This window comes from Polistes dominula, unplaced genomic scaffold, assembly GCF_049000335.1.
Source record: "Polistes dominula isolate Pdom_NZ unplaced genomic scaffold, Pdom_raw_medaka contig_15, whole genome shotgun sequence".
NCBI lineage: Eukaryota > Metazoa > Arthropoda > Insecta > Hymenoptera > Vespidae > Polistes > Polistes dominula.
The window spans coordinates 9,086,090-9,109,347 of NW_028300915.1; the positions used below are offsets into that span (position 1 = coordinate 9,086,090).

The 23,258-nt window shown below is 35.2% G+C and overlaps 2 protein-coding genes across 6 annotated transcripts in view; one reads left to right on the forward strand and one right to left on the reverse strand.

Annotated features, from left to right (window-relative positions):
- sfl (N-deacetylase and N-sulfotransferase sfl) overlaps positions 1–23,258 on the forward strand; it is a 500,037-nt gene that overhangs the window by 169,492 nt on the left and 307,287 nt on the right. Inside the window, exon 4 of one of the 5 annotated variants that reach the window (XM_089170139.1) lies at positions 12,205–12,268. The exons of the other annotated variants lie outside the window; for them this stretch is intronic. The gene's annotated coding sequence lies outside the window, so the exon portion shown is untranslated. The remainder of the gene's footprint in view (positions 1–12,204; positions 12,269–23,258) is intronic. 5 annotated transcript variants of the gene reach the window in all.
- Positions 5,353–6,481, reverse strand: LOC149033247 (uncharacterized). Its single transcript, XM_089170131.1, has 2 exons — positions 6,400–6,481; positions 5,353–5,789 (listed from the first exon to the last, which is right to left on the reverse strand). The coding sequence occupies exons 1-2, from the start codon at positions 6,479–6,481 to the stop codon at positions 5,353–5,355; spliced, it is 519 nt and encodes a 172-aa protein (XP_089026257.1).

A 23,258-nucleotide genomic window follows, 5' to 3' on the forward strand; every position in this document is an offset into this window, starting at 1 on the left:
TTCTTTTCTCATGATAAGGAATCCAACAAAGAGACACAACTAGAAACCTCTGATTCTATTAAAAAGCTCATTGCTGAGAAAAGAAAACTTAGAAAACAGTGGCAACAGTCCAGAAATCCCGTTAATAAAACCAGACTTAACAGAGCTACAAGAAGACTGAAGAAATTGCTCCTGGAAGAAAGAGAATTAACTATCCAAAACTATGTTCAAAAATAAGCTCCAACTAAAGAAACAGACTATTCTCTCTGGAAAGCCACGAAGAAAATAAAAAATCCTCAAATCAGTGTACCACCCATCAAAATCGATAACAACAAATGAGCAAGGAGTGATGCGGAAAAGGCAGCGGCTTTTGCAAACCATCTCAAAGAAGTTTTTCAACCCTTTCCACAAGAGGTATCGGCCGAAGAAGAAGAGGAAGTACATACGTATCTGTATGCAACAGAAGATTTGTCTAGCCCCCATAAACCGTTTAGAGCAAGCGAAATCAGTCTGGTAATACACCAAGAAATCAGTATTAAGAAGGCTCCGGGTATTGATCTGATTACTGGTAAACTACTGCGTGAACTACCTGATAGATGCATAAGATTTCTTACAATAATATTTAATGCTATTCTTCGTCTTAACTACTTTCCTATACAATGGAAAATAGCCCAAATTATCCTAATACGAAAGGTATTAGTATTAGACTAATACCTTTATATATTCTATTAATACCTAATAGAAAGGTATTAGGTAAAGACCCTCAACATGTTACCTCATATAGGCCTATTAGTTTGCTTTCACATTTATCGAAAGTACTAGAAAAGCTACTTGTCAAAAGACTTAATGCACATTTAGCTGTGAATCAGCTCATACCTGCACATCAATTTGGGTTCAGGAATAAGCACGCTACGATAGAGCAGGTACACAGACTAGTCCGTCAAATAAGCTTAAGTCTTGAGGAAAAAAAGTATTGCTCGGCTGTCTTTCTGGACGTCACTCAAGCCTTTGATAAAGTATGGCACCCAGGCTTATTATACAAACTTAAAAAAGCACTACCCTTCTGTATGTTCCAATTATTAAAGTCATATCTTGATAATAGATACTTTATTGTTAAACAAAATGATACATTTAGCAAACTACATCCTATCAGGTCAGGCGTCCCACAAGGAAGTGTCCTTGGACCAGTTTTATATACGTTATAAACGGCAGATCTACCAACGAATGAACAAACAACCACCGCTACTTATGCAGATGACACTGCAATCATGGCTTCTCACTCCAACCCAACACTAGCTTCAAACCTGGTTCAAGAAAATTTGTACGGTATACAATTATGGCTAAAAAAATGGAGAATTCGTATTAATGAAACGAAATCGGTGCACATTACTTTCACACTCAGAAAACAAACATGTGCTCCAGTATCAATTAATAGCATACAAATTCCCCAATCAGATTCAGTGAAATATCTAGGAATGCACTTAGACAGTAAATTAAACTGGAAACACCACATTTGGCAAAAGAGGAAGCAACTTGGCTTACAACTTAGGAAACACTACTGGCTATTAGGTCCAAACTCCAAACTTTCTCTCAATAGTAAGGTTATAATATACAAAAGTATTTTGAAACCCATCTGGACCTATGGTATCCAACTCTGGGGCTCATCTGCCAACTCTAATATTGAAATCCTTGAAAGATTCCAATCAAAGACACTTCGCATTATAACAAACTCTCCATGGTATGTCACTAACAAAAACATTTCTAAGGATCTTGAAATACCCTCTGTCAAGTCAGTTGTTAAAAACTCTACTACTAAGTACTCTGAAAAACTCCAATTCCACCCTAATACCTTAGCTAATGAACTGCTTAACGAAGTTCACGATTTACGCCGCCTAAAAAGATTCAAACCGATAGACAATATAACTAGATTTTAAGTATATTTCAAGTAGTCTGAGTTAAGGTTAAATATATAATATTATATTTTTGTTACATTAAGATATACATGTGATATTAATATTAAGAAGGTATTAGCTATTGAGCGAAATACCTGCATGTTATTCTTGTACTATTCTATTTTTACCAACAAATTTGCTTATTGTTACTTTGTAATAGATTGCAAATAAACTCTCATATAAAAAAAAAAAAAAAAATGATAAGGAACCGACCTTGGGGTGTAGGTAGCTGACAAACACTAATATTTTCAAAATTCTATCCATCAAGATGGAATACTGAATGCGATAGCCATAGATAGAGGCGAAAATTGAAGAATATTTATCGACAGAAAGATACACCGTCCGAATCCAAGTAAATATAATATGTATTTTTTTGAAACTCAGGTAGATGAATTTTTTTTCTCTTACACTTTTCACACGTTCTGTGAATGTGAGATATTTTTATCATGGGTTAGCATACACAAGTATTTCTTTTTGTGTTGCAACTAATAACTGTAGATGCTATTAAAGAAGGGAACAATTGTGGTCGTATTTTTTTCGTTTCATCGGGTTTTGAATTACAACGATTTAAAAATCTATTTCTATTTTCGTTGTTTTATTTTATAATATTAAAAATTTTTTTAAAAATTTATTTTCTATTTTTTTTCTATATTTGTAAAATAAGTTATTTTATTTTATTTTTAATGGAAATACAAAGTAAGGTTTATTTGTTTTGTCATGTGTTTAGTTTCTTTTATTTAAAAACTTTTCTATTTTATTGAAAAATTAGTATAAATTTCCTAAATATGCAAACATTATAATTAAAAAACATGTCTTTGGATATTTATAAGAAAAATATTCTACAATGTTGTTTAATTTTTTTCTCTGATGTATCTGATAATCATTTCATTTTTTTGCAAAATATTGCAGACAATACAATTATTATATTCTATATATTTCATAATTGTTAATTACAATATTTGTGAAATAAATAATTTAATATTAATTTTTCAATAAAATAGAAACATTTTTACATAGAAAAGAAATACCACGTTTTTGGTAAAATAAAAACAGACCACGCACCTTCTTTCTTTATTTCGACCGTCGGTTAGTTTGGACCTTATACTTTTGTCGCATACCTACGTGCTTATCTCTATTTATTCTTCTACCCTTCTATCGCTCCTACCTACAAACATTTCGACTATCGAAAGAATATGTGTCCACGCTTTGTAGTATGCAGTCGCACACAAACACACACATATACAACCAGGAACAATAACTACGAAGCATAGCATAAAGAGGAGACCAAGAATAGGAAAAACTGTATAGCTATATTCCGTCTCATTTTCTGGCAGGCTAAATCCTATATGTTTGTCTTTTTTTCTCTCATTATTTAGTATAGCAGCCGTTTAATAGCTTCGTTACATAGCTCCGTTTCCTACAGACCGCGTTTATTTACTTTTCAGATCACTCCCATTTTAAAGAAGTTTTCACTTCAAAAACAGAAAGATATTATAAAATGTTACATGTAGACGATATGTCTTATATTTAGGTTTTTCCTTTATATTTTATTTTCTGTTTGAATACGCTTTCGATCTTAGTTAAAGAAAACTCCACTCAGAAATTAAGAGAAATATACTGAAGGGCAATAAATTTCCAAATAAACTCAACAATCATCGAAACATATTGGTGCGACGAAAACCTTAGTACAGTGTTGGGCTCTTCGAGTGGTCTTGGATTCCTATGTAAACACATGCGACACCATAAAGAGAAATGATATTCCTTATTCTAGACAAAATTCCTTTATGCATAATTTCCGCTACGATCTTTACCAAAAACATAAGCGGTTCCCATCAGTGGACTATGGTGGTGGACCCTTTTACTATTGGCAAAAAGATTCATATATTTCCTTCCCTCTCCAAAAAGGTGTAGCTCATTTTGGATATAAATATGTGAAAGAAAATAACAAAGCGTCTATTTGTCTGTCTAACTTTTATTTGTCTGTATTAACTAGTCCATTGTCTATTATACATATAATCAGTCAGTAAGTCAGCCAATCTGTCAGTCAATCTTATTTTATAACTCTTTTGTACTCTCTATTTTCCACCAACTTCACTTTTTGTAAACATTTGTAAATACTGCTCGACATAATAATTAACGCATTAAATAAACTATTATTTTATTTTTTTTTTTGAACCTCACAAGATATATATATATATTTTGTACGATCCGAAAGGATCGTACGGTAATTAGCGGCATTCGAAATTCGCGCGCGTTCGTTTCCATCGACTAAGATTAAGATTCTAGATCGATACTCATTGTGAGCATCGATAGTTGATAGTTGATCAGTAACTATCGAAGCGCTCCTCTATTTACCCCCACCTCTCGCATCCCCACTTCTCAATCCCCTAGTGCATACGCCCTGCTGGGCCAGTACAAAGGGACATTCATCCTACTTCTTCACCGGACACCTACGACTACACATCTTCAAGGATTATACAGGTCATATTGGACAAATGCTTTAAGAATTCACAAAGGATAACGAAGAGAATATCCTAATCTTCAAGACTCGTGAAAATGAGCCCATTCAACATCACAACCCTTAAGGTTGTGATCGCTATACTTGAAAAGTGCGAGAGGTGAGATCTTTCCAATATATATATATATTTCCCATCGACGGTATTTTCCCACGTGGTAACACCACGTGGTGCACTCTTATTGTATAATCATATATCATCCAGGGTTTTTAGGCCGCAAGGTTTTTCCCTGACGAGCCAATAAAAAAAGGCATTGTTTCTTTGATTGGCTCAATCACGTGTTTTATTTTACACCTTAACCTAACCCTTTATACTCCACTTCATAGCATATACAAATTGCCAGAGGACTCTTAGTCGAGAAATTTGGTCATAACATATTTTATTATTTCTTTCTGAACCCCACATATACTTTTTTTTTTTTCTTGAGGTTTGTTTACCCGGGCGCTCAGTCTCTGGACCATTGTACCCGGGTCCCCTGCGGGGAAAAACCTATGACCATAGCGGTCCCGCAGGCAGACCCGACTCCCTTGCAAAGCGCAGGAGTCTGGCCGCCCCTGAGCCCACTAGGTCGAAGTTGTTGTCGGTGGTCCCAAGGACATCATTTCTGACGTCCGCGAGCCCAACCCATTGGGTTATGAGATGGAGGGGGGTATCCTCTCCTTCGCCACACCTACCGCAGACCGAGTCTTGTGCAAGGCCCAGTCGCGTAAGGTGCTTTTTAAGGTGCCAGTGCCCGGTGACCAATCCCACCACCAGCCTCAATTGGGCTCGGTCCAGGTTGATCAGCTCGGTACCTAGCACCTCCGAAGGCCCTGAAAACAGAGCCTTCGTGTGCCTCATGCCATCACCCAGAGATCCCTGAAGCGGTCCGTAGCCCACTTCTTAGACCTCCACCGCATGAGCCCCTATGACACGCTGATGTGGCATTGGCTTTCCAGATCGTGCCGTGAAGCTCCAAGTCTGGCAAGCTCGTGCGCCTTTTCGTTGCCCTGAACGCCACTATGACCCGGCACCCAGAGCAACCTTACTCTGTTGACACTGCCTAGCCGTATTAACAAGTCTACACAGTCCTTCACCAGCCCCGACTTGACCACGGTGCTGTGTACAAGTCTGAGCGCAGTGTGACTGTCACTACAAATGTAGATATGTTTGCCATAGTACCCCCTTTCGAGGATACTGTGAACAGAGGCGGTACCGGTTAGGGTGTAGGACAATTCAGTCCTAGGCCCTCCAGACCAGACCCCTGCTCCCGCGTTGGAACCCGCTTTAGCCCCATCTGTATACCAGACGGGCCCTGCGGGTGCCAATAAATGATTTGGGTCCTCTGCCCATGACTGTCTATCTGGGAAGAGGACCTCGTCCACATATACTTAATAAATTCTTTAAATTCATTTCATTAATAATACAAGAAACTTACTAAGATAATAATGAAAAAATTAAGTTAAAAGCCAGCATGATAAAAGTAGGCGAGTTATTAGGTATAAATTCTTAATAATCATGCATTATAAAAGCCGACTTACTATAAATTCTTGATACAATAAAACTTAAAACGAAAGATACGTTTACTATATAGATTTAACATTGTTAGATCAACGAAGAGCTGTTTGAGCTTCGGTACTCGTGAAAAGCTGGCCCGATTTACGTTGAGAATCACGACGTGTCTTACCCACTAATACAGGATTACAAGGGGATTGTACGTTAAGGACAAGTAACGAGAAATCGATCGAATATTCGCGCCCATAGGAAAGGCTTGCAGGCAAATAAGGAAGAAAGTAAGGAGGCAAACTAGCAAGCAAGCAAGTAGGCAAGGAGGTATGCAATAAGGAAGGAAGGAAGGATTGATAGTAGGAAGGAAGAAAGGAAACGAGAAGTGAGAGATAGATAAAGAGAGAGAGAGAGAGAAAGATGCACTTCCGTTTGAAGCTACAAAGATGTAACTTTGTCGACCTTACGAGGGGCGATCAAACTTCTCTCAGGTGTAGCTCTCTGTTGCTGAATAGTATAAGTAATAGTTAAATTAACATCCCGGTACATCCCAAGAGCGTCATCTGCTATCTACGATGCTTTAGTATCTTCAACAGAGAGAAAGAGAGAACAAGAGAGATTCAAGCAAGCTCATAGGACGTTAATGTAGCACAAGAGGTTTAGTCGAGTGCCGGAAACCCCATTCTCTATGTCCGTTTCCTTCGCTTTAATCCCAATTTCACTTATTGTTAGATTCTAATTTCTCTATAATGTAGTTTGCCTTAATCGAATCAATTCTTTTCCTATACGAATACTATCAAATCTCGAAATAATACCAATTGAGAAATGATTAACTTTGTAAATTTGATTGTAAACAAGTAGTACTAGTCGATATTTAGACTGACAATGAGAAAAATAAACAATTGGACAAGCGTGAATCAATTCTACTTTAAGATACTTACTCTTTCATCCCTCTATCTCTCTACCTCTCTCTTCCTATATTTTAACCAAAACTTTCAGAATCCGTTCTCAATTACTTCCATGGAGATGAAGCATCGGATTAACGTACTTTACGCGGCGGTGGATAGCGTCGATTATTGAATTACGGTACTTTGTTGCTTCTTAGCCAAACCTACCACCCATCCCATTTTCCCTTCACTTCCTCGTCTTTTGCTCTTCCATTTCCTCCTTCATCTCTACCTCTTTATCCTCGTCTTCCTCCTACTCCTTCTCCTTCTCGTATTTCTCTTCCTCTTCCTTCTCCTTCTCTATACATAAATCTTCTCATTCGTTTACTTCATTGCTTCAGGCGCTTTGACGAACTTGCCGAACTCCCCTCTCTGTCTCTCTTTTTCTCATTGAATAACGTTCTCTCAAGTTGAAACAAAACAACGTTAACGAAGAATTATAGAACGATTTTACGGTTGCTCTTTCGTTGTTTGCTCCTCGTATACAAACGGAGAAAGTTACAAAACGGCAGCAACTCTTGTCTTTAAATGCTCTAGCCCCAGTAATTATTTTTCTCTCTCTCCTTCTTCCTAACATTGTACGAGTTTTAAAAAAGTTTAATGCTCTAACGCTATGTAACGCGTGCACACTTTCTCATAGGCTTCGAGAAGAAGTTTCTTTTTAAAAAGACGATTTCTCGATGGCTGTTCTACCCCTCACCATTCCCCTCTCCCCCTTCTCTCACCACCTTTCTTTTCAACGAAAATAACTTAACGATGATATATTAAATAAAGGATAGCTTAAGTTACCTTATCAGTAGACCATTATTCATCCAAATATCCTAATTGATTTAATAATCTCGAGAATTTAAGATCAATCCCTACCTCATCCTTTTTCTTTTTATTTTCCGTTACTTCAAAGAACTTGTGAAAGTTCTGACTTCGAAGATAGCAAGAGGAATGTGTATTGTTTTCAAAATACGATTATTAATATAGCTTAGACTGATTTAATTATTTCCGGTTGGTGTAACACTCTTCTCGACTCTTTGGCAAAAGTCTAAATAACAGTAGACGTATAATCCGATTTTCCTTTTTCCCCCTTTCCTTCGTTCCTGCAACTTCTCTTTCTGAATAAGCTATTCTCCTATTATTTTACCTTTTTCGAAGAAATCTACATTTGCTTTATTTCTCAGAATTTAGGAAAAAAATTAATTTTTTTTTATTCTATAACGGTGATTCTCGAGTGTTATAGATAAACGAAGAAAATAAAAGAGAGAAACAGAAAAAAAAGAAAAAAAGCAATATTGATTAGAAAATCAATCTCGTTGTTCTGGTAAAATGAAATTTTATTTCTTTTTCTCTTTTTCTTTCTTCATCCTTTTTTCTTTTTATTATACTCGCTATTAAAAATTTGTACGGATGTCGCCGAAAAAAAATTAAAATAAAAAAGTAAAAGAAAAAAAAAGTGAAATATGCTTTTCTTCATTTCCGGCTATAATCTATGCACGCGTACAAGTCGCGTAAAAGGAAGGTATTAGCTCAAGAGAGATAGAAATATTAATAGAGAGAGAGAGAGAGAGAGAGAGAGAGAGAGAGAGAGAGAGAGAGAAAGAAGAATCGGTGTTGCAAAAGATAAGGCTGCCTCGAGCGATGAAAAACTCGTCATTATTTGCGTACAAAGTCTTCTCCCACCTTCAAATTTAACGTTCCTTTTGTTAGCAAGTAGGTTTCTGATCCACAATGAGCCACGATATGGTTTCTACTTTTCCTTCATTTTTTACCTTTCTTCTTATTCTACTTTTCCTATTATCTAACGTTGAAAAATAATTTCAACTATGCTTTCACGAATATATTTTATTAACCTTTAGCTGATAACGTTAAGTCACAAAAACCTGAATAAAATATTGTTTCATTTAAAATCTCATTTTTAAATTTATCAATACAGTCTTTAACAGGTTGATTGCCGTGTAAGTGATGGGTGACCTGCATGGCGCTTTATCGGTGACCTTAACACGACCAATAGTAAAAATGCATAATTAGAGTAAATATCGATACTGTATAATTTTTAAATAATATCATTGTTTTTATAAAGGTTTGAAGAAAATAATGAGATACAGAAAATGCAAAAATAATTTTATTAATACAAGGAAAATATGAATGACATGTAACGACATTTTTTTTGTACGTAATTGCTTGATAAAATACAATATTCATTATCAGAACATTTCACTAAACAAATCTTTCATCGTTTCATCCTGGAAACGGGGATTAAAAATTTTTTTTATAGTTACTTATTTTTATAACACCATTTAATTGACAACATAATTAATCAATAAAAGCTATTTTGCCAATTTCCAATAACATTTTATAGTTTTCCGCAGTAGTAAACTATAAGCAGTAATTTGATCAGACAAATCAACTACAGATTTCCATAAATTCTAATCTACTAACATTTTTGAACAGTTTGAATAAAATGATAATCACAAAAATAGTCTACAAGGCCTCTGGGGTGAGATGACTTCTATCAGTTGTAAAAAAGATTGTAACAAAATATGCATCTCATAATATAGAATTCACATAGGTTTCACAGGCAAATCACGTGAAATATGCGCAGCAGTCAACATGTTAATAATAAACATCTTTTGTTTTTTAAACACAAAAATTATTTATTAATATTCTTAAATCTTCAATATTATATGTATTTAGTATTCTTTTTACATAAAAAAATTAAATAAGTCCTGATTTAAATATCAGGATCCTAGAGACAAGACATCATTAGTTATTCCCCCACTAAATACATCATCAGGTAAAAGTTAACGAGACAACAATTCTTGTATTAGACATAAGTATTATATAACTTGATCTTCTATTTAAGAAAAAATTAAATATTTAGAAATACTAAAATCAACCTATATTAAGACGTTTGAAAAATACGCTTGCTCATGGGATTATATTATATACTAGCTGTGCTCCGCCACGCGTTGCTGTGGCTCACAATCAGTCCGATTAAATTGAAAAGAAAAAAAAGAGAAATCATAAGTTTCTAAAACGTTACACCTCCCTCCTCCGAAACGAACTCGATTTCTGTCTTCCCGGTCCTTTATAGAAACCTTAATCTTTCTCTAGATGAAAAGATATATAAGCGACATTTTTCCTGTAGAAGATAACCTAACTTTCCCCCTCCCCCTTTATAAGACAATAAAAAATAATTAAACGCAATTTCAATACAATTAACACAAAATTAAATATTAGAAATATTCAATTAAATGGAAATAAAAATTGAACATAAATATTGAAAAATCAGACAGCTTTAATATACTCGTAATAGACTCGTCGTTAAACTGCACTGAATCAAGAAGGCAATCACTGGTTCCCTTCGTTGTCATAATATACATACTTATTAACTCCACCTTTTTCGTTACTTCCTGCATTCTTTCTCGAAGCCCTTAGATCATTTCCGATAAATTAAAGACTGGATCTTTCTTAAACTTCTGTATCAAGAGTGTTCCAAAGACTTCAGCGCATTCATACATACACAAAATGACCACATTAGGGAGTGTTATCTTACAAATAAAAAACGCTTGCTTTCTTTTCAGTCGAAACACTCTTACGCACACACTCACAGTCATATCGCCGCACGCACCAAAAAAGAGCATTTTTCCGATGTCTATTGAAACTTTTAGAAATATTCCTACACACACTCATACGCACTCTTTAGTTTTTCTCTCACCCTCACATATGTTAAAATGTTCCGTGTGAACATATTTACATAGGCTCAAATGTACCGAGAACTCACTGAAATCCTTAGCCATATAAAAAATTATTCTTAAAAAATTAAATAATTATTTTATAAATAAATTAATGTAATAAAAACGTAGCTGTATGCGAATTTAACGTTGTGTCAACATTTCAAGACAATCGGTAAAGTACTTTTGGAGATTACCGATTAGACAGAAACGAAATCTACATTTATATATACATATGCGCAGAAGAATTTTTTCTATTAAGATAATTCATATATGTACATTATTTCATTTTTCCTACATTTTTTTAAAGAAATATTAGCATGCTTTATATAATTAATCTGATTGCATACTCATTGTTACAATATCTTGTATATTTTCATCATTCGTCGTCCACGCTGCATTATTTTCTATTGGTATTATTTTATAACTGTTTACATATCCCCATACATCATTGTATCGAATTATATATCGAGAATCTCTTCATTTGGACTTTTCAAGTCATTGAATTTATCTATTTAATGAATATTACCTAAATTCGTTATCACTTTCTTCTTTTTTATAACACACTTCTAACCCTCACTTTTCTTCTTTTGTTAACGTTTAATTTATTATTTATTTACCGTATTTGAGCTCGTAAGAATGTTACAATTTATGTATTGTAAGTACCAGTGAACGAAAGAAATCAAGGTTTAATTCTATGTAGTAATTAATATATAAATGTGAAATATAATTAAGATTCATCTTGCTTGGACACCGAAACATGGGAAAAGGACTTAATTCTGTTGACTGAAATAGTCCGCTTTTAAATTTAATTTTGATTGTTTTCATCGATCGCAAATATTTCGCGAATTTAGGTTATGTATGAAATATAAAAAATTGTTACATACTTTCCCTAGGCATTGCATATAATACCAAGGTATTCTATATAATGCTGGATTTCAAATTTTGCCGATAAAATATATATATGTTAGCATCATATATAAGATAAAAACATCTGACATGATTTATTATTGAAATATTATTGCTTAAAGCATCGTTAAGAAAAGTGAATATAAAACACTTAATACGTAAAACGGAAACATATATAAACACGTCTCGTCAGAAGCCGAGAAGAACGACGACTAATGTAAGAGGTGAAGAAGTGAATAGAGTTTAAGCTAATCGAAAGAACGTTATCTCGGTAGTTTAACGTTTTGTTTATGTGTACATATCTTGATCCCTCAATCGGGATCTATATTAGATATCTATATATTGTTTTTGTTTTCTTATTAAAAATCTTTACATTGGATTTGTAAACACATTGATTTTCCTTTACGTCCAATGTATTGTGTTATTTTCATACTCATTCGCAGTCTTTTTCGAAGTCGAGTTATGTCACGAATTAACAAATTTCACAAATTAAAGTTTAACATATATGTATATACATATGTACACATGTTTCGGGTTATATCAGGTTACAAAAGGCCGATGAACTGTCGTGAAAATGTTGACGTTCATCTTCTTATTGATTTCAACTTCCGCTCTACAATGTTTAATAAAATACGATACAGTCAAGCTATATATACCCAACTTACGTATATTTCCTTTTGTCTAAATTCAGAAATCGGCCAGGGTACTTAAGCTCAACGACGCAATCCAGATCGATTTTTTTACCACCGTCTCGCGTGAGTAATTCAATCGACAAATAAAATCGAACTTGGTACGAATGAAATTTTGATTTTTACCTACATTTTACCTTTTTATAATTACTTTGAAAAATAACAAGAATTATTTTTTAGATTACTTAAAAATGTATGCAATGTATGCAATATACATAAGTATATACGAGTGATCAGAATTCCAATTCAAAAGCTGACGCAAGTATTCAAGCCTCGATGAATTAACAGACCTCTGACCCTCTCTTAAGTGGACACATCTCTCTGTAGAATTTATTAGCCTACCTTTCTCCTACATATGTGTACATATATGTATATACATATGTATATGCAAGTAAATCTAGCTGAATACATACAAATAGATATCATCATTCGCATTCCACGCACGATCATTCAACTAGCATAAAGAAGATTCGACAAATCGGATTATCATTGAATACGAAGAAAACATCTTTTTAATGCGTTCAGGATGGAGATCGCAAGGTGGATAGATTAATATATATGTATATGTATATCTTGTATGTATTTCTCGATTCGTTCAATATCCGCTCCCCGTAAAGTGATTAACTCAAAAAAGTTTGGAAATGGAAAAATCGATAAATCGTTCATGCGATAGTCGAACAAACGGTAGTACTTTTCTAAAATCCCAGAGTTTACGGACTTCTACATCGTGTTATCTCTCAACGTTGAATTTAACCGATCGGCCTGAATACACGCTTGCCCCGCATTCGGAAACTCTCTTTCTCTTTTTCTCTCATTCTCTCTTTCTCGCTTTGGCAAAGAGGAAAATACTCGAAACAGCAGCAATTAGAAGGAATTCGCATCTCCGCATTGTACGGGCGTTGGGTCTTTTGTAGGCACTACTCTCGTACGTTTGTTCGATGTTTCGTTGACAAAACACGAAGCGTACATCTCATCCACGCGATGCGATCACTCTGAGCCTCGTATTTCCCACCTACGTCCTCTTCCTCCTCCTCTATCCTCGTACAAGCCTCCATTCCTTTTTTTCAAACTGTATGTTCGATGGAAACGTTCGTCGGTGTGCAATGGTGCGATTGAAAAAGTCAGTTTCTCTTATACGTGTCATATTATTGTAGTCTGACTATTCTAACAGAAAAAAAATACATGGTCATCCTATTCGCTTTTGTTATTTTATTTTTACTCTCTAATTCTATCCAAATAAAACTAGAATTAGAAAATTAATAAATTAACATAATTAAAAAATCGTACGATCACAGATTTTCAAATTAATTAATACAATGTTTACTTCAATTAAAAAGGAAAGAAAATCAATATCTCGTTTCTTATCGCGATGAAGTCAATGGAAATTCCTAGACCGATCCTAAAACGTGAATTTCGTTTAATTTCTTTTTTTTTTTGGGCTAGACGCCAGAAAAAGTAGGTCACTGATCGTGCATTCGAACGCGTACAAGTTTTGACAGTGGAGTTTGCGAGATGGGAAAAAATGTAGATGGAAGTAAGGGGAGGAGAAAAAGGACTACTATGTAGATAAAGATAGATGAAATGGAAAAGAAAGAGAGAGAAAGGGAGAAATGAGTGAAAAAAAATGAAAAGGTCTCGAAGCACTGGGCGACAGAAGGTGGGGTGATGGTTGGGTGGTTGGGGATGGAAACGAAACAGAGACAGACATAGAGAAAAAGAGAAAGATAGAATAGAAGAATAAGAGAGGGGAGAGAGAGACGTAGATGGAATAAGGGTGAGGAGGGTTTAGACGTAGTCTCACGGTTAGTTCTCGTAAATTGGTGAAACTTTTGCGGAAGGTAAATTAGCGTCGGTAATAAAAAGCTCGGTTCTAGCTAAATTTCCTCCTCCTTTTTCTCTTCCTGCTAGTTCGCTTTATTACCGCGAGTGGGTTTGCTTTCCACACGCCGACCCAATCCAATGTATATATATATATATATATATATATATATATATATACGTAACGATTATGTCTGTTGTAGAGTATGCATTTCGTTCGTTCGTTTATTCATTCGCGATACCTTTCGAAAAGACGAAATTACGAGTACGAGTTCTAGTAGCGATGGAACGAAAAGATAGAAAAATATATATAAATAAAAAAAAAATGACAACAAAAAAATAGGTTAAGAGTTTGAACAAGAAAGATAAAAAAGAAAAAGGAACGGAAAAAGAAACAATTTTGACGAAGCAACACTTCTGGATTTATCTGAGTTCGATCGATGAAGTATATGTACATAGTAATTCTTAGAACTATAAAAGAGGTAACTGATCTTTTTCAAATAAAAATAGAAGAAAAATAATAGAGATAAAAATCATATGGCATAATACGTCCTAACTTCCTATAACCTTATTTTTTATGTAGATGCACTGATGAATCTGCCAAATGCAATTGCTCTTTATTCTTTGATGCAACTAGAATTTGTCAGATCCAATCTATACCCCTGTCATTATTCTATGTATAAGAGTAATAATCCAAGATCATCAAAATGTCATTGAACATTTAATGCTAGTTATTCCTTTTTTTCTCTCTTTTTTCTTCTACTTATTCTTTATCGAAGTTTATCCTCACTCTTTCTTTTTCCTTCCTTTTTTATCCGATCATTTCTCTTTTACACAGAAGCACGGGTCGGACCTTATAGCCGTGTCGAGAAACTAGCTCATCCCTTTCTCAGTAATCCCACTCGATTTGCATTTAGAGGAGACCGTTTAAACGTAGGTAGACTCAGCCTACCCGAATAGTCTTTCTGCCTCTACAACTCGACGATTTGCCTTCTTTGTCATGACAAATTTCGTAAAAAGTAAAAAATAAACTATACTTTCTTTCTCTCTCTCTCTCTCTATATATATATATATATATATATATATATATGTGGGACGAACGCCCTCATGCCAAACTTATTAAGCATTCGTGGAAGGGAACTGGTCGGTGGGCCCTGGATAGCTCAATTGGTTATCATCTCAGATTCAAATCAGGTTCAAATCAGAAAGAAGTCCTTTGTTTAATCGGTTGGGAATAGTCTATAGATTTCGAGAAAGATTGGGACCATTGGTGGGGTGAATATGTATATAAGAACAGTGGAAAAGGCAGTCTTCGCCTTCTTGATTCGGTGTGACTAGCTGTGAGTGAGTAAGTGTTATACGAGTGTGATTGCGATTTCTAACTATTATTACTTACTTTCTGTTTTCGATTTCTATATTAAACCTTATAGTCCGGGAGCTAGCAACGTCGGGAAAACAATAATTGTTGGTAAGCTGATTTTTTGATATGTCGTTCTTCTTGATCTTTCGGTTAGAACCTGCACTACTTAGCTGGCGGTAGGTCTTGCGTTTACTAGTGCGGATCTTACCTGTACAGGTAATAATCCTAGATTTTAAAAGAATGTTGAGAAGCCTAATTTTCTATTTATTGACTTTAGATAGATTTATAAAACATAAATTTTTTATTGCCATGCACTTTTCTCATTTCTAAATATCTGCCATATGCGATTTTTTATTTTTTTAAATAAAAAATTAAAAGTATCTTGGTATGCATGTAATTTTAAAATTATGTTATTTAAGTATACAGAAACCTAAAATTACTTTGCCAAGTGTTTATTCGGTTGTTAAATCTAGAATTAGAACGACAAATTTATGAAAAGTTGTACAGGTAGGATGCGCACTAGTAAACGCAAGACCTACCGCCAGCCAAGTAGTGCAGGTTCTAACCGAAAGATCAAGAAGAACGACATATCAAAAAATCAGCTTACCCACAATTCTCTCTCGAAAACGTTGTTAGCTCCCGGACTATTAGTATTTAAGTATTTGCTATATTATAATAAATACTTCTTTTATTTAAATTCAATGAATCTTACATATATTGGTTACTATTAAAAAGAATAATTTAACGTTAATAAAGTATACTTTGACTACAACGCTTCATTTCTGTTATAATGATATAACAATAATATAATTATGTGACCTGATATGATAATACTTACATGTATTTATTTTATTAGAAGAGTTTTAATACGGCACTAAAAGCACAATAAAGCACTAAAAATTGCTAAACCAAGTAGAATAATTTAATATCAGAGTAATTTAAGAATAATTTAATATCACTGTATTACGTTTACGATAATCTTAATTTAACTTATTTAGCCTTAGCAACACGTGGCCGATTATGCAAGCACCAAATACACGTGGTTATACTAATAAATTGTAGGTTACATAAAACGTTTGTACTTTTAACATGGAGCCATCTATTGGATACTTACTCAATCCAGTCAACAAATTACCTTGTACCGCTATCTGTTAGAATCTTATCGAACTAACAGAGATAATCATGACTCTTTGTTAATAAACAAATAATTTGCAATAAAATAATATTGCGATTATAAATTGAGATATAAACTATCCTATCTTACAAGTTGGATGAAACTGCACACAGTGTGCAAAATTTTATTAAAATTGGTTCAGTAGTTTAGGAGTACATTGCGCACAAACAACGTGATACGAATTTATATATATTAAGATAAGATATATATGTGGGGTGCGAGAATGTGAGTGAGAACACTTAAGCATGAGTGGGCCAGAGAGTACTTATCGGATATAGTTAGGCAAAGGATAAACTATGTAATATAAACAGCCGAATAACGATAGAAAGAGCGTCACCCAAGGAAGTAAATTAAAGAAAAGAAACCAAGAGGCAGTCATCGTTTAGTAGCCGAGCAAAGAAGGCGTTTTACCATCACTGTATTTTTACTTCTTTATATTAAATATATTGCATATCCGTGAAGAGAGGTTTTTCTTTCTACATCAACCTATTAATAACACCGCGGAATTCTTTCCTTTTTACTCGTTAGATATCCTTTAGGAAGACTAACAGGAGAAGGGGAATCCCACATTTGGGGGCTCGCAGCCGGGATTATAGAAAGAAAATAGGTCTCACGATTGCAATATCAAGTCGTGTAAAGCTGTTTTAAGTTGTAAAGTTGTGTTACGGTTACCAACAGTGTGAATCCGATTGAAAAGTTGAAGAAGGGCGTTGCGCGTAAAAGTGGACCACGCGTGAATGCTAGATTAAAAGTTGCATAGTAATCGGTAGTGTTGGTGTAACAGTAAGATAGTAAGACGGTAGTAAGTGTTAAAAGTAAGTAAAGAGGCTAGAACGATGGCTCAAGTTAAGGTAACATATGAAACAAAGGAGAGAGAAGAAGAGAGTGGATGTGAAGAGTTGGATGAAACGATCGTCGAAGGCACATCACGAGGAAGACGAAAGCCGGAACAGAAAGGCAAAGGTAAAAATAAAGTAGCTGAAGAAGAGGAAGAAGAAGAAATAATTAATTACACAAGTGAACAGATTGATTCAATGAAGTTGATAGAGTTAAAGAATGCAGTAAAGAAATTAGGATTATCTACAGTGGGTAACAAACAGACGCTTAGAGATCGCTTAAAAGACGCGATGGGGATTAAAGAAAGTGAAGACGAGGAAGAAGAATCCGAATTCGAAAGTGAACGAGAAGAAGGATCGCATAGATATTCACAAAACAACAGAAGAGCGGTTGAGGCCACTACGCAGCGATTAGCTTCGTTCACCATAAGGGATGTAGAAGACAGCCTATCATACTTCAGCGGAGACGATATGCTACCAGTAGATCAGTGGATCAACGACTTTGAAGATACCAGTGCAGTATTGGGTTGGAACGAGTTGCAAAAGTTTGTGTACGGAAAGCGTATGCTGAAGGGATCGGCAAGGCAATTCATCACCTTCGAAAAAGAAATTAAGTCATGGAACAGTTTAAAGCGTAGTTTACTTAAAGAATTTAAAACCGAGGTAAATCAGGCAACGATTCATTCGCAATTATTTAAGCGCAGGCAACAACCAAACGAAAGTAGTCGTAAGTACATTTACAGTATGCGAGAAATCGCGAATCAAGGCAATGTCGATGAAATAGCTCTTATACAATATATAGCAAACGGTTTACAAGGCGATCGTCGCGATAAGGCGGTTTTGTATGGGTCACGAACGCTCACAGAGCTAAAAAGCAATATCGAAATATTCGAGAAAATAAAAGAAGGTATTGGACAAGGGATGCGAGATAGAAAGGGGGGACAAAGAAACGTGGCAACGGCGCGCGTTAATTCGTCACCAACGGTAAAAAGAGATGGTTGTTACGGATGTGGCTCGATAGAACATAGGTTTCGTGCATGCCCAGATAGAAACAAGGGACGCAAATGTTTTAAATGTAATGACTTCGGACACATAGCACCTTATTGTAATAAGTCGAGTCAACCAGCGAAAAATGTAACGAGCGTCAATTGTCTCCACACTTTTACGGATAGAATTGCGATTAAAATAAATGGTTTATTTGTATATGCGTTATTAGATACAGGAAGCGAAGTAAACTTAATCAATTCAGAGATATATAATAAGATAGGGAAACCAGCGTTATGTGAAACCACTCGACGATTTACAGGATTAGGTAACGCGATAACCAAGCCGATAGGGAAATTTGAAGCAAATATCGATATCGAAGGCGATAAGTATGCGACGGATGTATTTGTAGTGGGTCCTTCAGATATGCGTGACGAAGTTCTTTTAGGAAAAGAACTATTAAGAGAGTTGGACGTTCGTATAAATAAAGGGCGGATAAAAATACAACGATCAGACGAAAGATCTAGCGATACGACTAAGAATGAATCGATCAAGCCAAGCGAATATGGTACCTGCGATAAGAGTGAGAATGCAACATGTACAGACGATAAGAGCGCAGACAAGGAAGTCGAGAGTATTAGTGCAATGATGAGAATAAGTTATGTAGATACGAATGAAATCGAGGTAAATATGCCATATAAGACGCGTGTAGAGAAATTAATACAGAATTATGAACCGAATGCTAGAATAGATGCCCGAACGGAGACTAAAATAACATTAACAGATAGTATTCCAATTTGTTCCAAGCCGAGGAGGTTAGCTCCGAAAGAAAAGAATATAGTAGCACAGCAGATAGATGAGTGGTTAAACGAAGGGATAATTCGACCAAGTACGAGCGAATATAGTAGTCCGGTAGTGGTAGTACCAAAGAAAGATGGAACGTATAGAGTTTGTGTTGATTTTCGTAGATTAAATGCAAAGATAATAAGGGATCGATTTCCAATGCCATTAATCGAGGATTGTATCGATGCGTTGACACGGGCGAAGGTGTTCTCGATAATTGATCTTAAGAATGGATTTTTTCATGTTAGAATCGCGGAAGATAGTTGTAAGTTCACTTCATTTGTTACTCAAGACGGTCAATTTGAATTCCTTAAAACACCTTTTGGATTATGCAATAGCCCTACTAGTTTTCTAAGATTTGTTGATGAGGTCTTTGGCGATTTAGTAAGAAGAAAAGTAGTGATAACGTATATGGATGATCTTATTATCCCAGGTGTTGATAACGAGGAGGCGTATGAAAGGTTAGAAGAAACATTGAAAGTTGCAGCGCGAAGTGGATTAATTATAAATTGGAAGAAATGCAAATTCCTTCAGGAGACAATCGAATTTTTAGGTCACATAATACAGGATGGGAATATCCGCCCATCACCAGCGAAGATAAAGGCAGTACAACATTTTCCGGAACCAAGAAATAAAAAGCAGGTACAGAGTTTTTTAGGATTAACAGGATATTTCCGTAAATTCATTAAAGATTATGCAAAGATAGCAAGGTCATTATCAGATTTGTTAAAGTCGAATAGGGCATTCATTTTCGATACAGACGAAAGAAGATCATTTTCACAGTTAAAATATCTATTATCTAAAGAACCGGTACTCCGTATTTACGATCCCGAAGCGATAACGGAGTTACATACAGATGCAAGTATAGATGGATTAGGTGCCGTATTATTGCAAAGGTACAGCAATGAAAACGATTTTCATCCAGTTTATTACATGAGTCGTAAAACATCAGAAGCCGAGCGAAAATACCACTCATACGAGTTGGAAATTTTGGCGATAATTAAGGCAGTTCAGAAGTTTCGAGTTTATTTGTTAGGGATTAAATTCAAATTAGTTACCGATTGTCAGGCGTTTCAAAAGACACTTAAAAAACAGGATTTAGCGCCTAAAGTGGCCAGGTGGGCATTGTCACTAGAAGAATTCGATTATGAAGTTGAACACCGTGCGGGAGAAAGATTGAAACATGTAGACGCGCTTAGTCGTTTTCCAGTTAGATGTATCGAAGACACGCTTTTACAGAATATTAGAAAGAAACAGGAAGAGGAGGAAAGGTTACGTGTTATACGTCAAATAGTCGAAAAAGAACCATACGAAGACTATTTTTTGGAAAATAATGTTCTAATGAAAAATGTAAGCGGCAAAAAGGTAATAGTGTTACCTACGAGCATGCAGGTTAATGCAATTAAAAAGATTCACGAGAATGGACATTTTTCTGTACGTAAAGTGGCTGAAAGAGTGAAAGAGGAATTTTATGTACCAAACTTAAATGAAAAGATAGAAAAAATAGTTAGTTGTTGCATACCGTGTATATTAGCAGAGCGTAAGCAGGGAAAGAAAGAAGGTTTGTTAGAACCGATACCGAAGGGGGATAGACCACTTGAAACTTATCATATTGACCACTTAGGACCAATGACGGCGACGAACAAGACGTATAAACATATTCTGGTTATCGTAGATGGATTTTCTAAGTTTGTTTGGTTATATCCGACTAAGTCGACGACTTCACGAGAGACGATAGACAAATTGACGATACAACAGAGGACGTTCGGTAACCCGACGCGTATAGTAACAGACAGAGGGACAGCATTCACATCAGTAGATTTTAAAGAGTATTGTATGGCAGAAAACATTGAACATATTTTAACTACCACCGGTATACCAAGAGGAAACGGTCAAGTCGAGAGGGTCAACCGCATTATTATCTCGGTATTGACTAAATTATCAATAGATGCGCCAGATAAATGGTATAAACATGTAGATAAAGTTCAGAGAGCGATTAATAGTACTCATCAGCGTAGCATAGATAGAGTCACCTTTCGAGGTAATGTTCGGTACGAAAATGAAACAGCGAGAAGATTTGACAGTTTTAACATTAATAGAGAAGGAAGCAATAGCGCAGTTTTCAGACGAACGTATAGAATTAAGACAAGCAGCTAAAGAAAGTTTGTTAAAAGTTCAAGAAGAGAATCGGCGTAATTATAACCGTAAATGTAAGAAAGCGACTGTATATAATGAAGGCGATTTAGTGGCGATAAAACGTACGCAATTTGGTGCAGGATTAAAAATACAAAAGAAATTTTTAGGACCGTACAAAATATCTAGATGTAAAGGAAAAAATAGATATGAGGTGATTCGTGTGGGTGAAGGTGAAGGACCAAAAATAACCACAACGGCGGCAGATTATATGAAACCGTTCGAAGGGTTTTCTTCGGGGACCGAAGAAATAGCAGAATGGCCGAGTGTGGGGTGCGAGAATGTGAGTGAGAACACTTAAGCATGAGTGGGCCAGAGAGTACTTATCGGATATAGTTAGGCAAAGGATAAACTATGTAATATAAACAGCCGAATAACGATAGAAAGAGCGTCACCCAAGGAAGTAAATTAAAGAAAAGAAACCAAGAGGCAGTCATCGTTTAGTAGCCGAGCAAAGAAGGCGTTTTACCATCACTGTATTTTTACTTCTTTATATTAAATATATTGCATATCCGTGAAGAGAGGTTTTTCTTTCTACATCAACCTATTAATAACACCGCGGAATTCTTTCCTTTTTACTCGTTAGATATCCTTTAGGAAGACTAACAGGAGAAGGGGAATCCCACATATATATATATCTTTCTCTCTCTTTTTTTCTATATCTATCGTCTGAATGGAGGAGTATTATTGAATGTTTTATATCGTTGATTCTCGCTTCTCGCACGATTAATCTATAGAGCTTAGAATTGTCAATAATCTTTCCTTGAATTCGCACGATCGAGCCTGGAAAACGAAATTAAAGACAAAAATTGAAGCATACGATTGCTCGATTGCGTTGTGATTATCGATAAATAAAAAAGATAAAAATACATATGGAGATTAAGACAAGGACAGTAAGAAAATATGGGTAGAAAAAAACGCATCTACCAATAGAATTAAAAGATAGAAAGAGAAAGAGAAAAATGCGAGTTTAATGCGAGTCTCTAAACTCGTAGTCCGAATCGGTGACGTTGTAATTATCGCGCATGTCTCGTCTCGCATCTGCGCCATATCCGCTAATTTTTCATGCAACATTGTGTTTTCCTCCCCAGAGATGGTTCTAGCGTAACGTTAATTCGATTTATTTTGGTCGTCGCGTCGAACGAGACCATTACAGGCCTCGCTCAAATTCGAAACATTTTCGAACGCTACTCTAACTATTCTCTCTGACTGTCTCTCCCTTTCTCTCTCTCTCTCTCTCTCTCTCTCTCTCTCTCTCTCTCTACTATCTATCTATCTATCTCTTTTTCTCTTTCTCTTTTTCTCTGACACGTATCTATATATATATATATATATATATGTACATGTATAATACATATGTGTGTACCTGCTGTGCGTGATAATATACATGTACATATACATGCACATATGAACGTACATGCAAGAGATACCTACTACCTCGGATGCGTATTTAGCAAACGAGCGGAATTGTATCCGATCATTGTCGGGTCCCTTCACCCTTCCCCTTAACCCTTTGTTCGAATCTTCCCTAAACGTGTCTCCGCGTTAAACAACATGAAAAAAGCCTCTCTTTCTCTCTTTCAAAAAACGTACCACCTAGATGAATAAGAATGAATAAAATTGTAAAATCGAATGTTAAACATCTCATTTTGATTTTTCTACACTTTTAATTGTACAATTAAATATTTATAGATATGTGTATGATTTCCTAAGTGATATATATCTATATATATTGTACATACATACATATATATCCCTCTGCTTTATACATAATATATTAAATTTATTTAACAATGAATATTGATGTGCGTAATTATTAGTATACTCATGTCGATAAGGCAAGAGATT

What these genes read in the sequence shown, in the direction of transcription:
- LOC149033247 (XM_089170131.1), bottom strand. Translation starts at nt 6,481, where the DNA reads ATGTACCGGGATGTTAATTTAACTATTACTTATACTATTCAGCAACAG. An exon ending in GAGAAGTTTGATCGCCCCTC is followed by an intron (nt 5,790 to 6,399) that starts GTAAGGTCGACA and finishes TCCTCTTCCCAG; the next exon opens with ATAGACAGTCATGGGCAGAG.